Source organism: Podarcis pityusensis, assembly GCF_964106645.2.
Source record: "Podarcis pityusensis genome assembly, chromosome: 2".
Classification (NCBI taxonomy): Eukaryota; Metazoa; Chordata; class Lepidosauria; order Squamata; family Lacertidae; genus Podarcis; species Podarcis pityusensis.
The window spans coordinates 82,116,732-82,131,280 of NC_138029.1; the positions used below are offsets into that span (position 1 = coordinate 82,116,732).

Below are 14,549 nucleotides of genomic sequence, written 5' to 3' on the forward strand. Positions count from 1 at the left end.
TGTAGCATAGTGATGAAAAGACTGAACTTGTAGTCAGAAAACCCCTGCTTTTGAATCTCACATCTGCCTTGAACTTACTAGGTGGCCATAGGCAAACCACCCTTTCAGTCTCATACCTCTTTCAGCAAAACAGCGTTAACGTTAATGCAGGGTTGCTGTAAGGATTACATGACAATATAAGTGTTATGAAAGCACTATGTAATTCCTTATCATCATCCTTATCCTTAATAAAAAAAGTGGCTAAAAATACTATTAACAAGCAAATCATAGCGGTAGCTGCTGCTCAGCTGAAAAGTCTGCCGCCTGGCATCACCTGTTATTCCTTTGCCTTTATAAGTCTTGGCAATAATTGCAGTTGGCTGATGTTTGGCCTGGCCAAAGGCTTTGCACAGTTCCTCCACACTGTGCCCATCAACGACGATAGCATGCCAGCTAGGAAGGCAAACAAAGAGATTAGCTTTTAAAAGGATTTGCAGAGGCAAAGCTTTTTATAAGAGCTCCGTGCCGAATAAGCAAAAGCAAGCACTGAACTGGTACATATAGTTATATATTATTAATAAGCTACACGATGGCATTTTTTGTTGCAAGATGCAGCTAAGATCCAAAGAATAGCTTAAGTGCACCAAAGGGCTTGGCACGCCCAATGAGATGTTTTGCTATGTTTTTTGAACAGCGAAGCCCAAGCTGTATCACAGTTCGCTTTATCAAACTCCTCAGTAGTTTACCATGTGGCCTGGGGAGCTGCAGTTTGAAAGAAATTAAGACCAAGCTCTACTGGATGCTTAGGAATGAGCACACAGTTCTCTGGATCCCAGCGACATGTCAGAATCAGAAAATGTTGCACTTGGGCTTGTAGCCTTAGCTTATTCGTCTTCGTCTCTGACTTATGGCACGCTGAACAGCAGCAAATTTTAGTCCTAGCATATTCAGCCTAACCTTTATAAATGAATAATAAAAGAACCAGTAGCTAAGAATATTAGGCAAGAATGTGTCATAGACTAAAAGATAAATATCTTCCAAGTATTCATAAGCATAAAGGACCTTTGCAAAAACCAAGAATTATCTCTCTGAATAATAAGTTTTTACTTTTTCCACTTACTATCGCATTCTCTTTGTGGGCTCAAAGGCTATAAGCTACCTTCAACCTGTTTAACCACTATAATTATATAACTATAAACTAAAGCAACGTCTAGAATACTTGTTAAGGACACAAGAATCTATAACAATAAATCCTTTCTGAAATAGAGGCAACACCTATGTGACCTAAAGGCTCAAATAGTTCAATGGGGCCTTTAAGTGTGTTTTAAGGAGTGAGGAAATAGCCAGTTTCCTCAAATGTGACAAATTTCAACAGAGCCAGAAATAAATGCTATGAAAGCATGACTGTGAACAGCTAAACAAATAAAAAAACCGCTTCCTTGCCATTTTGTGCCCTTCAAATGGAAGAACGGACTGACTCCTGGACAAAATTTAACAACCTGTATTGGCCTTTACTTTTCTGTATTTATGATCCCTTTATACTGACTATCATGGCTCCAAGTTGGATGCAGACGTCTCTGTTTGTGGAAGGGATTGAGATTCAGTGGAGGCTCCCAGTGCATGAAGAAGACAAGGTGATTTTCACCAAATCTGCCTTCTCTGTGTAGCCCCATGCACTCTGTATCCTGACACTCTGGAGCAGCTTTTCAGAGAGCACAGGAATTTTGGGGGAGGAATCAGGGGGGAAATGCCCTCTTCCTTCAGCAGGAGAGCCCTGTGGGAAGACTGCTGCCCATAGAGATTTTGACTCTGCATTTAATGATCCTCTGAACCCAATCCACAAATTGAAAAGAGCACAGAGCAACCAAGGTTGAAGACATCATATATTTCTCAAATACATACATACATACATACATACATACATACCCAAAGGCTTCACAACGTTTTTGGTAGATTTCAACGTGATGCTGCAGAGGCGCAGGGTCACTTTGTCCAAGTCGGTTAATGTCAAGAATAGCAACCAAATTATCCAGCTTGTAGAACCCAGCAAAGGCCATTGCTTCCCAAACTGAACCTTCAGACAATTCTCCATCACCAAGGACACAATAAACACGGTAGCTGCGTATTGAACAACAAAAAGCAGGGACTAAATATTCAGTATCGTAAGTTGACAAAGGAGGAAAAACACTTTTTCAGATAAGCCTACACAGTATGGACAATACAACGGTAGCCCCAATGAAACATTTTGCCTTTAAATGGCACTCTTCCTACATAGATTTTGTTGGCTCTTCTTCAAAGCCTATAACATGCTTCAGCCCTCTGAGGAATTTTGCTTTTAAATACTTTCCTTTCTTTTTACCATTTTTTGTTGCATCATTATTACATAACCTAGTTAGGTGTTACAGCAGCATATCTGTGTATCTGGAGAAAATAGGTTTGGATCTTAGGAGCAAAAGGCAGGCAGGGCACAGGACACCTCCGTGACTTACATCTCTAAAGCCCATCATGCCAGGCACATGCTTCCTAGCCTGATAGACTTTTGGTATATAAAAAAAACTTCAAGTGACAGCGATGGAAAGTCCGGTATATCACTTCCTTTTATTCTGAAATTCAGACCCTGCCACCACCCCCAGCTTCCTGTGTGGCTGGGGAAGAGCTGGATTTCAACACAGACCTGCTGCCGTTACATTCGGTTTCACCATTAGGACAGGGGCAGGAAACTTGTGGCTGCCCATATGCCCTTGGACTACAGTGCCCACTATCTCTGAGCAATGGCCATGCTGGACAGAAGTTTCTAGTCCAGCAACATCTGAAAGGTCTTAAGTTTCCCACCGCTGACTTTGCTGTAGTCAGAACGAGTGCGCTTGGCATACTATTACACGGCCTTTCTCAAACTTGGGTCCCCAGATGTTGTTGGACCACAACTTCCATCATCCCTGACCGCTGGTCCTGGTAGCTAGGAATGATGGGAGTTGTAGTTCAACAACATCCAGGGACCCAAGTTTGCGAAAGGTTGCTATAATGTTTCCAAAGCATGCTCTCTGGGTGTATGATACTAAAGGCATTAAGATGTCTTAGGTTATTTCTGTTCTGGTGGCCACTTTATTTTGATTTATTCCTTTAATCAGAGAGAAAGTATACAATCTTCATTAGATGGATCGATCCAAATGTCTTGTTTGTGTTGGTTTGTGACTAAAAGCTTTACGCTAGCTATGCCATATTTCTTATGGCTGCCATCCGCAGGGGTACGGACACAAGATTTATGCCTGCATTTGGGGATTTGGTTTGACAGGTCACACAAGGCTTGTGGATACTCTCTGATGTCCTGTTATACGATCAGGCTTGCACTACAGACATAAGCCTGCCTTAAATGTCATGGCTTCTCCCCTTCCCCAAGAATCATGGGAAGTATTGATCGTATTAAAAAGCCCTCTCCTCCCTTTATGGAATGAGCCTATGGAATGAGCTGCTGCAGGATATGATAGCAGCCACTAGCCTAGATGGCTTTAAAAGCAGATTAGACAAATTCATAGAATATAAAAGGCTATTAGCTGCCACTAGTTATGATGGCTATATGCTACCTCCAGATTTAGACAGGACGCCACTGAAATACGGTTGCTGGAAACAATAGTGGGAAATGTCTTCATATTCTGCTTGTGGGCTGCCATGGGGCATCTAACCGGCTAGACTAGATAGGTCTTTGCTCTGATGCAGCAAGATTCTGTCAGCACCCATGCAAAATTACAGCACCCATGCAAAATTACAGTCATTTAGAAGCTATGTCTGACATTACTGGAACCTTAAGCACAGGTTAATATTGGTTTTAGGATTCTAACATAAATGTGCCCTGAGAGGATAGGTTTTTTTCATAGTCATACACCATGAGAAACAGGGCTGCAGACAAGTATTATTCAGCTCCATAATGCAGGTTTTTAAGACCAAAATTCAAGCCCTCCTAGTGTAGTTCACTGAAGTAACTTCATTTGTTCCTGTAGGCTGCTGTGGTTGTTAAGAGGCCTAATAATGTGTGCCCGTGTGCCCTAGAAAGTATTTAAGGATCTCGTAATGAGCAGCAAGAATAATCTGAAACACACATTATTCTCTACTTTTGGTTTTTCCGCCTAAGTCAAAGCCTCACCTAAAGGTAATCAAAATGAGTAACCAGAGGGAAGCTGTGAGTCATTAGTGCCAATTATTGTAGAACGAGAATGTAACCTTGAGGGGGAAAAGGTGCTCTAACAATGACTCTTACTGTAAAGCTGGAATGAATGCGTGCCTGCTAAACACACCATCACTGTGACTCAGCAAAATCCTTGGGAAAGCTCAGATATTACTTAACAAGTGCTGCTTATAATCTATCCAGCCAGAGGCAAGGATTTGCACATTATTCAATGTGTATATTTGAGTCTAAATGCTTAACCTGTAAGAACTGCTATACCTCAAGGGAAAACAAGTTGGGACACTAAAATGCTTGAAGTTTTGTTTGCTTGTTTTATAGTTCATAGCTCCAACCAGCACCAATGGAAACTCCCTTTCTGGGCTGAAGTGACAGCATGAGGCATATTTAGCAGAGGATAGAATTTCCCACCCACACATTGCTATTAGCTGTAAAAAAACAACAACCAAACATACAAATGCAACTTCCAAATGCATTCAGAGTCAAGTTTAATTTGGCCCTCAGTTGTGGCCTACTGCAGTTAAATAAAAGGTTCAGCCCCACTTCCATTATACTGGGTTTACCCCCACTTCTTTCGTGTCATTAGCATCTGCCACATGTAAAAGCACTGGGAGTGACAGTCTTGCACAGCAATGTTCCTTCTTGGTACGGCTGATTATATTAATATAGATTAGAAATCTTTTGATTTATTAAAAAGGTGCCCAAGACTCAGCCTTGCATTTAAGCACTAGCCTGGTAGTCACAAGTGATTAGGAACTGCATGCAGGTTGAGTGCATGATGCTATTCTAAGCAGGCAAGTGAGTGGTGTTAACAGAGGGATAGACGAGTCTGTCCCTGCTGAGCAACCAGCAGAGAGACTAAGGGAGCTGCCGGAGGATGGAAACCCTTTCCCATTTACTTCCAGCACAGAAATGCCACAGCTTGTTGCAAAAGGAACAGAGCTCTCCATCCATCCTTTGCTAGCCGCCAGCAAGCTTGTAAACAGTTCTGCAGGCTAGTAACTTCTATGGGCTTATTTACAAGGTCTGTGAGTTTTAAAAAGCAAAGCAAAAGAACTAATTTTTAAAACGTTCTTAGAAAAAGCTGCAGAGGGCAGGTGTTGTCTTTGAAGAGGCATCCCCTGTCCTCTCTCTCTTACAGAGGATGAAAGGTCTCTAGTAAGATGGCGCCTACTGCAACATGCGCACAAAACATGTGCAGGCATTCAAGAGTATGCTTGCATTGTTGTTTATTCTGATGCAAATTTACACAGTTATAGTCAACTAAAAACCATCTGATCAAGTAACTAGCATTTCTTTAATCAGGTGACAGTTCTACTTTATGATTTTTTCAAATGAGCAAAGGCCAATATGGACTGTGATGCATCCTGGTAGGGACAGCCAGGGATAGAAAGAGCCAGTGTGAAGTAACTGCTGCATTGTGCAATTTGATGCCATTTTTTTCTGGCAGACATTTAACGGGTGATTTGTGACCCATCCCAGTATCTCATGATGGGGAATGCACTGGCAGCAGCATTTAAACTTAATATGCAGCTGTTAAAAGGCCCAGAAGGCTGATGGAACAAAGTTGACAATTCTAGATGGACTTAACATTCCTCTCTCTAAGATTTTGTGAATCAAACTCAACTTCAAGTGACAGGGTGCCCCCCCCCCCAGTTTAGCTTTTCTGCGTTTCCTACTTCCTCAAATACTTTACAGATGACTGTATAATTTCTGGGCTGATTTGTCTATTTGCCGAAACATCAGTGTGCAAATTAAATGTATTTGTGTGAGAGGTGAGGTGGGGTGTGTGAATATAGCAAGCTGGCAATAATACAGCAAGGCAGGAATAAAAATGGATAAATACTGATGAGAGCAGTTCATGCTATCATCTACAGTAAATATCATTTGTGTTAGAGCACGTATCTGCAAACTTTATTAGTCACCTAGCTAAATTACGACTTTACAAAACCCTGGCTATTCCCCAGCATGACGTGCAAAGAGCCAGTGAGCACCAACCGTAGGCAGAGATAAAGTCTTTCTATGAATACCACCTGCCAGGCTGCATTAAGATCAGCACATCAGTGTACACAGAAATGCTTTCAAGCAAGTGAAGTGTGCAATGTAAAATTGCATTTACTCAGCAACCCAGATTTTCATGCTCTAATACTTTCACAAAAAATACATCAACTTCCCCAATACACACAGACAAATGCCTTTGGATATCTACTTTTCTTTAACACCACATGAAGATTTTCATACCAGTTCTAACAGGACTATTGCCCTTGAACTCACTACGAGTCGCACAACAGGGCTCTTCTGCATAATATCCTCTAACACCTTTGTTGAACAACGCTGTGTTGCCATAACAATCTTTGAACAAAATTCGCTTTCACTCAAGCTAAATACTGCTTTCATATAAAGTCACCTTTCTATTCCATTGTCACTAGCATTATTTCTGCAGAGATATGGAGATTCTCGCTCTTTCTCTCATACGTACATGGGCACCGAACAAGCTATAATTGCAATTCAAAAGGTTGTGGACCAGATTTGGCATTTCTTTGCTCTGTGCCCAATTTAACAACAGATGAATCTTGTTAATTTAGCAGGGTCTGGATTCTCAAACTTGAGATTGGAAACTTGATTGTGTAACAGCATCATGGGCAGTTTTGCTTCATTTCCTTATCCATCCATACACCTCCATCCAAGCAAAGAGGGTAAAATATTTTCAAGATACCTGGCTTTGTCAAAGTACTTCCCGGTGTAAGCCATACCGCATGCAGCACCCAATCCTTGACCGAGTGATCCAGTAGCGACATCAGTGAATGCTTGTTTCTAAAAAGAAGCAATAGCATGTAATCAAAAGAATATCTACTTCATAAACTCTAAAGCTTTCAATCCTAGGCACACCAGCATTGAGCCCAGTTGGGGTTACTTCCAAGTAAGCATTCTCAGAACAGGCTGCAGGTTCAACCCTGACTCAAAGTTCCCACAGGTACATCTAGTGAAGCAGGGAAAGATACCAACCTAACTCTCTGAAGACTAATTTGTGAAACTCATCTTTTCGCCATCAATACTCATCTTTTTAGCCATCTATATTATCTAAGTACCATACCCCACCCAACCCCACCCTGCCCTAGAAATCTAGCCCTTAGTCAGCCTTAGCTGCCAGATCAAGCACTCCCTCTGAGCACTTCAGGAAGTCATGAGAAGAGCCTATGGGCTGCATCCAATACAACTGGCGTTCCATTCATGCAACAAGACTACTACCCCTACGTCTTCTGTGTGACCCCAAAATCTGCTCTGAATCAGATTTTAAGGGTGCACAAGGGGCTGCGGGGAAGAGGAAGCAGACATTCCCATGTGCAAGAGGTAGTATGTTGTGTGAGCAGATCAGCAGCACCGGATGCAACCCTACATGAGTAAATTAATGCAATACAGGTGTGTCAGGAGTTAAGTATTACTCTGCAGTCATAACCTATACTGCACATCTCTGAAGGTCTGAGATGCAAAAGCTGCACCTGCCCCAAATATTTAAAGCCCCGTTTTCTGCTCTTAGCTGGCAGCTGTTGCAATGGTCATGTTAAATAGATTCTAACAAATGAAGAAAGCATGCTGAACTAATTATCTTGATCAACTGTACATTTCAAAAACAGCTGCTCACTAGGTGAACCTGTGCCTGGCGACGCTCCCTCTTAACATCAGTCCAGAGACAAAGCAGACAGAGACCAGGCAACTGTCCATGGATCTGCCCTTCTACCACGTTCAAGAGCAGAGGGTGAGAGATCAAACTCTACAGCCACTTCCATGGGCTTCTGCATCTAGGGCAGGCAGTGGCAGTGTGTAGAGGGGATTTGTGATGAAGCATCCATCCATTCTCAGAGGTATGAGAGATGTGTCAGAGCATCATAAAAAGTAGCCTGTTTTAATAAAGGTAAAGGTAAAGGGACCTCTGACCATTAGGTCCAGTTGCAGACGACTCTGGGGTTGCGGCGCTCATCTCACTTTACTGGCCGAGAAAGCCGGCGTACAACTTCCAGGTCAGCATGTGGCCAGCATGACTAAGCCGCTTCTGGAGAACCAGAGCAGTGCACGGAAACGCCGTTTACCTTCCTGCCAGAGCGGAACCTATTTATCTACTTGCACTTCGATGTGCTTTTGAACTGCTAGGTTGGCAGGAGCCTGTTTTAATACCATGGCTAATATTGACGTGCATGAAAGTAAAGGCATTGAGTGCCCTTCTAAAATGTAAAAGTAATCTTCTTTGGTTGCTTTCTCGGGGGAACGGGACACCTTTAACTATACTTCATTTGTTGTCAACTCATGGGTTTACTTCTGTTAAAGCATTGCTAAACTATCACTATGAACCAGATGTTGACAGTAGTGTAAAAGGTGCACAAACATTTTGATTCCTAAGGCAATCTCCCTGCGTTTTCCCGAAATACTCACTGGCACAGGGTGGCCTTCCAAAATGGAATCAATTTTCCTCAGGTTTAATAACTCTGATTCATGGAGGAAGCCTGCTTCAGCCCAGGCAGCATACAAGATTGGGGCTGCATGACCCTAGACGAAGGGGAAGAAACAAAATCAACAATTGCAGACCATCTTAAGAAGAGAGGCAAAATAGCATGCAAGGATATGGAAATGCTCATGTCAACATGTTGCCCTCATATTCTGCTTGCAGGCATCTGGTTGTCTACTGCAAGAACAGGATGATGCTAGAGTAGATGGGATTTTTGCTTGATGCAGCAAAGCTCTTGTGGTTTGTTTGTTTTTTAATTAACTATTGAGGAGAAAAACCATTAGATATCACACTAGTGACATGGTCTCTGCTGAAGGGTCTTATTCAAATCGGAGAGTTTAAATGAGGCAAAAAGGGACAGTGAACTAGGAGGGGGGAAAGGGGCTCAACAGAAAATGGGGACGGCTGTTCTAGCATGGCAAACATGGCAAAAACAGGAGTAGGAAGTAATGGAAAAGAGGGTGGAAGCAGACAAGCAGTTAGAACAGCAATAAGTGAAAGTTTTAAAAAAATAGGTATGTCTACATGTGCAAAGGGAAAAAAATATTTGAAGTCAAAGACCAGAAGGCTGCAAATACTTTCTCCCAGTCGCTCCTGTGTTCTGCTCATTGTAGTAAAGGTAAAGGTAAAGGTACCCCTGCCCGTACGGGCCAGTCTTGCCAGACTCTAGGGTTGTACGCTCATCTCACTCTATAGGCCGGGAGCCAGCGCTGTCCACAGACACTTCCGGGTCACGTGGCCAGCGTGACAAGCTGCATCTGGCGAGCCAGCGCAGCACACGGAACGCCGTTTACCTTCCCGCTGGTAAGCGGTCCCTATTTATCTATTTGCACCCAAAGGTGCTTTCGAACTGCTAGATTGGCAGGCGCTAGATTGCCACAGCGCCACCCGCGTCCCTCTGCTCATTGTAGAGAGAAGCAAATGCCCAAAGTGAGAGATGAGAAAACAAAATCCCAAGGATCCTGCAATATATGGTGCCTCCTGGTTAATGGTTTGCTTCTCTTCATAAGTGGGTTTGAGCCCCACCCCCCATCTCAGGGTGTACAAAGAGGTAGAGATAAGGAGTAACAGCCCAAAGCAAAAGACAGCCGGCTGAATTTCAAGTTCCACTGAAATTAATGTCCTGTTGGTTAACTGTCCTACTGATTCCAATAGGACTTAGGTGTGACTAACTTGACTGGCATTTGAGCCAATGTCTCAAAAGCCCAAGGAGTTTGAAACAAGTGCATGAATCCAAGGGTCAGCGCAGAAATTGTGAAGGATGGCAAAGAAATTCTTGGGTTTTTTGCATTGTTGTATAAGAACACTGCTGAGGATATTTTTTCCCCCTGTTGCAAAGAGCCATTAGGAAATGGAGTAGAGTATTCAATCAGAGCTAGCCTTCAGGAGAGTAATGAAAAAGATCTAGCTCTTACCTTGGAAAGAACAAACCGGTCATTGTTAGGATTTCTGGGATCCTGCGGCTTGTACCTCATGGTATGGAAAAACAGCACAGACATGATTTCTGCAGCACTGCAACATGACGTTGGGTGGCTGCAAATCAAAGCACACGGAGCGTTACAACTGCAGCCTCTTGTCAGGTCACATTTCTGTCACTGAAACACCAACATGCTCATCCTTCCAGGCTTCCACAGGGAAACGTGCCATTAGAAGTGCCTGTGAGAACTCCTTCCATCTACTATCATCCTAGTGTCCATTAGCTCTGATCAGTTAAGAGAAGAGGATGTCGTGTTATCTCCCCCAAAATGGATGCCGAAATGTAAGCTTCGGTGACAGAACACCTTGAGCTACTTTCTCTCCGCTAAGATCAAGAAAGAGCATCAGAATTAGCAGCTATTGTGTTCATGAAGTTACACATTCACCTACTTTTAGAGAAAAGCTTCATTTCCTGTGAAAGGCCCAAGGAGATCTCCTTGACCTGAACGAAGCCCTGACAATACTTAGGTATTTTGGGGAAATGGCCCCTTGCCTATGGTTTATTATACATGGCTACAGGGTATTCGCCGCCTAGATGCCACTGGACTCTACTTCTCACCAGCCCCAGCCAGGATGATGGGAGTGTAGTCCAGCAATATCTGAAAGGACACAAGTTAGCCACTTTGAAAGAGCACTTATCTGACTAGATATTAAGTTTTAATGAGCACTTATAAAGGAAAGTTAAGCTTCAGAAAACAAGTTGGTGCATTATGACATTGGATATGTTTTCTCTCTTTCGAGAGCACAAGTTGAAGGAGATTTGCAGCAGGGATTTCAATGACATTGTGAAGGAGCATGTCATGTATGATTTTCTCCTGAGCTTCAGGGAAGGGTTTCAGTTGGTTTGCAAAATAATCATGTCAGTACATTACTAAAAGGAAGATGAACAGGAAAGATGCCCTTTCTAGCACTGCAGATTATTAGGCTATTTCAGGACAAGAAACAAGCACAATTCTGTTTAACCTAGTATAAACTTGAAGTGGCTTGCTTCCTCCTCCTCTATATCCCAATGTGATCTTAAGGATCAACAGCAAACAATTCTTATAGTACCACACCTGAGTATCATGTTCGGGCAGCAAGAGAGATTCTCCACAGTTGTTAAACTAATTTCTTTAAGAGGTTTCTAAAAGCCCCGACTTGCCTTGAAAAGAAAAAGAAAAACCTCAATAGATCTGGCTTTTGAATGGTGGAGTGGGAATTCTTCCCCCCACTTCATTTTTCATTTGTGAATATTTGTCATACCCTTTTAAGATATTGCCTACCCTGAACGATTATCACAGGGAAACTAGAAATTAACGTTTCTAGGGATTGGAGAAACTGAGAAAGCAAGCATGACCCTGCAGTGTGATTTACTTTGTCTCTAAAAGACAGAATTTATAAGAATGCATACAGTTAATTATAGATAGTATAACAGCATTCCATAAGCAAGGCATCTGGATTTCAGAATTTGGACTTATCAATAATATATCATTTATTTTAATATATTTAACAGAATTTTACAGCTCAACCCTATGTAAGATTACTTAGCCCTGCTTCAAGTGTGGAGAAACCTTTTGGCTCCACAGGCCAGATCCAACTCATGGGCCACATTTAACAAGTGAGTGAGGATGCCTACCTGCCAACCCACATTCTGTCACAAACAATATCAAGGATTTTTGCCCTTTGAAATCCCAAAGTCAGGACCTGAAAGTTTGTAGGAGGCAGGAAGGCACTGCTAACATCTGTTTCACTACAAGGGGTTTACAGTGAAACAGCTGCTGAAATGAAAAAAAAAGAGCTAGCTTTTAGCAGTGCTTTGCTACCTGCTGAGTGTTCTGAAAGTGCAGCCAAACTGAGCAGATTTGGGTGTGCGAGGGAGTTTCCTGTAGGATCACCCTTTCTTTGCATCAGCCAATGTACCAGGAGGGCAATCCTGCTTAGTGCTGGGTACCAGTTTTGTGCAGCATTTCAAAGGCCCCCCACCCTGATCTGTATGACCCTCAGGTGTTGGACAGGTGAGCATGGCTTGCACAAAATGGCTTTGCAGTCCAAATGGGGAAAGTTGGCAGGCCAAAACTGGCCCCCTGGGCTGGAGGTTCCTCATTCCTGTCCTACTGGGTTCAATGAGGCTTAAAAGGTAAAGGTAAAGGGACCCCTGCCCGTTTGGTCCAGTCATGGATGACTCTGGGGTTGCGGCGCTCATCCAGCTTTACTGGCTGAGGGAGCCAGCGTACAGCTTCTGGGTCATGTGGCCAGCATGACTAAGCCGCTTCTGGCAAACTAGAGCAGTGCACGGAAACGCCATTTACCTTTCCGCCAGAGCGGTGCCTATTTATCTACTTGCACTTCGATGTGCTTTCGAACTGCTAGGTTGGCAGGAGGAGGGACCGAGCAACAGGAGCTCACTCCACCGCGGGGATTCGAACCGCCGACCTTCTGATCGGCAAGCCCAAGGCTCAGTGGTTTAACCCACAGTGCCATCCGCGTCCCGATGAGGCTTACTCCCTAGTATAAGTGTATTATGGACTGCAGAATTAGAGTAAAACTGTTCGTAAATTTATGGCTGAAATCTGTGACCTAGGATCACGCTCAGTTTTAAACATTACTAGTCTAAAAGCGTCAGTAGCTTGTAATGATCCAGTGGAATGAATTGTCAGTTGTACTAGCTGACATGCTATAGGGCAGCTATAATAGTTAACAGCCAGAAATCCTGTTCATAGAGTAACGGTCTACTAGTTTGGCTGTCACAAGGCATTTTCCCTTTACATTTTCCATGCATGTTAGCATTTTTAAAATCCTAAATCCAAACACATGATACAACAGTTGTATGACATCCACAGGATTTAAGGCTATATAATGTGCTAATTATCAAGCTGCCAATTAAATATTGCTTCCTAATCCAAACCCCTTTGGGAACAGCACTCTCGTTAACAATTTCTTAAAACACATGCAAATGCTTTTTTAAAAAAACAGGAGTAAAGGTTAGTGCTCATCCCTTGTTAAGTGCTTGCACGCTAGGAATTAAAATAATTAGATTTAAGTCACGACTCAAAAACATGTATTAGTAAATATTTACACATGGCTGTTAATCAGTAAACCTTACATGCTTGCTTAAAAGGCTTTCATTCCTTAAATCTTATAAATGTTATACTTAACCATCTCTCTAAAGAACTGCTGCTCTGAGGGAAAAGTTTTTAAATAAACCTATTGGTGAACATGTAGAAGAAGAAAAATTAAACAGGGAATGAAAACAAACATTTAAAAAAATTAAAGCAACCAATTAAAAACATTTTACCACAACAATTCTCAATTCCAACAAAGAATCTTAAGGCACCTTAAATGCCAGCTAATATATTACAGCATATGTTGTAGTGGACAAGAGTCCATTTCATCAAACAAGACTTCTTGCTGTTTTGCTGCAGCAGACTAACACAGCTACCCCTCTGGGCACTCAGATATAGATACAGATATAAATACATAGTTATAGAAATACAGATATTTGTGGTAGGGGACTTCAATAATTGTTAGCATTAAAAAAAATTTTAAAACAGGTTTAAAATTATATTAATAAAATATAAAAACTGAAAATTGAGCTACCTATCCACTGGAGGGGGAGATGTTACATGTGCTTAGGATTGCAACCCTTGGTTACCAGGAAGCAAGTCCGATTAAACTTGGCAAGATGGACAACACAGTTCTAGCCACATTTACTCAAAAGTAAGTCTTACTGAATTCAACAGGGCTTACTTACAGGTATGTGGGAGTATGACAGCAGCTTTAGGATTAGATTGCAAAATACTGATATTGCAAAAAAGCACACACTAAGCAATAGTGTTCTGCAAGTACCACTAATTTTCATAAGACTTCTGCAAAAGGTTTCAAGCAGATTTCAAAATGAACTAAGGTGTTGCAGAAGACGTAGTAGAGCACACCCTCTACCTTTCAGCTTCCATCAGTAACTGGAATTCAGTTTACAAACCGAGCTACGCTCCAATATCTGAAATTCAACACATTCCACGTAAAAAACAATTCCTGTTGAAACTAGAGATTTTCAACTATTGGCCAATGTGCAAAATAACTTGTTCCCTATACATTTGCAAACATCACTCCCAATACGGACAACATGTTTTGGAAAAGGAATGTAAACACAGTGGATTCTATGGAAATACATTCATACGTAACTTCCTTCTTGCAATTTCTTAAAAAATAAAATATTCCTCTGAAACTACAATAACCATTTGTTCTTTCTCAAACCTCTCTTCTTTCAATCGTCAAATTCTATTAGTTCTGGTCAAACTGCTTGGATTAACACAAAACAAACAGAGCTGCAATACAAAAGATGCCTACTCAGCATGGACAGTTGATTAAGCAAAAACGCACCAAGTGCCAGCGGGTGGGGTGGAATTATGCAAAGGCAAATATGACCAAAAGGAGTAG

General features: G+C 42.1%; 1 protein-coding gene across 1 annotated transcript in view; it reads right to left on the bottom strand.

Moving 5' to 3' along the window:
- The window catches only part of TKT (transketolase), a 34,594-nt gene that overhangs the window by 13,107 nt on the left and 6,938 nt on the right, over nt 1–14,549 (bottom strand). Inside the window, exons 2-6 of the mRNA XM_080996797.1 lie at nt 10,073–10,190; nt 8,585–8,698; nt 6,873–6,970; nt 1,906–2,097; nt 314–432 (exon numbers count right to left, since the gene is read on the bottom strand). Of these exons, the coding sequence (XP_080852923.1) occupies nt 314–432; nt 1,906–2,097; nt 6,873–6,970; nt 8,585–8,698; nt 10,073–10,190 (641 nt within the window). The remainder of the gene's footprint in view (nt 1–313; nt 433–1,905; nt 2,098–6,872; nt 6,971–8,584; nt 8,699–10,072; nt 10,191–14,549) is intronic.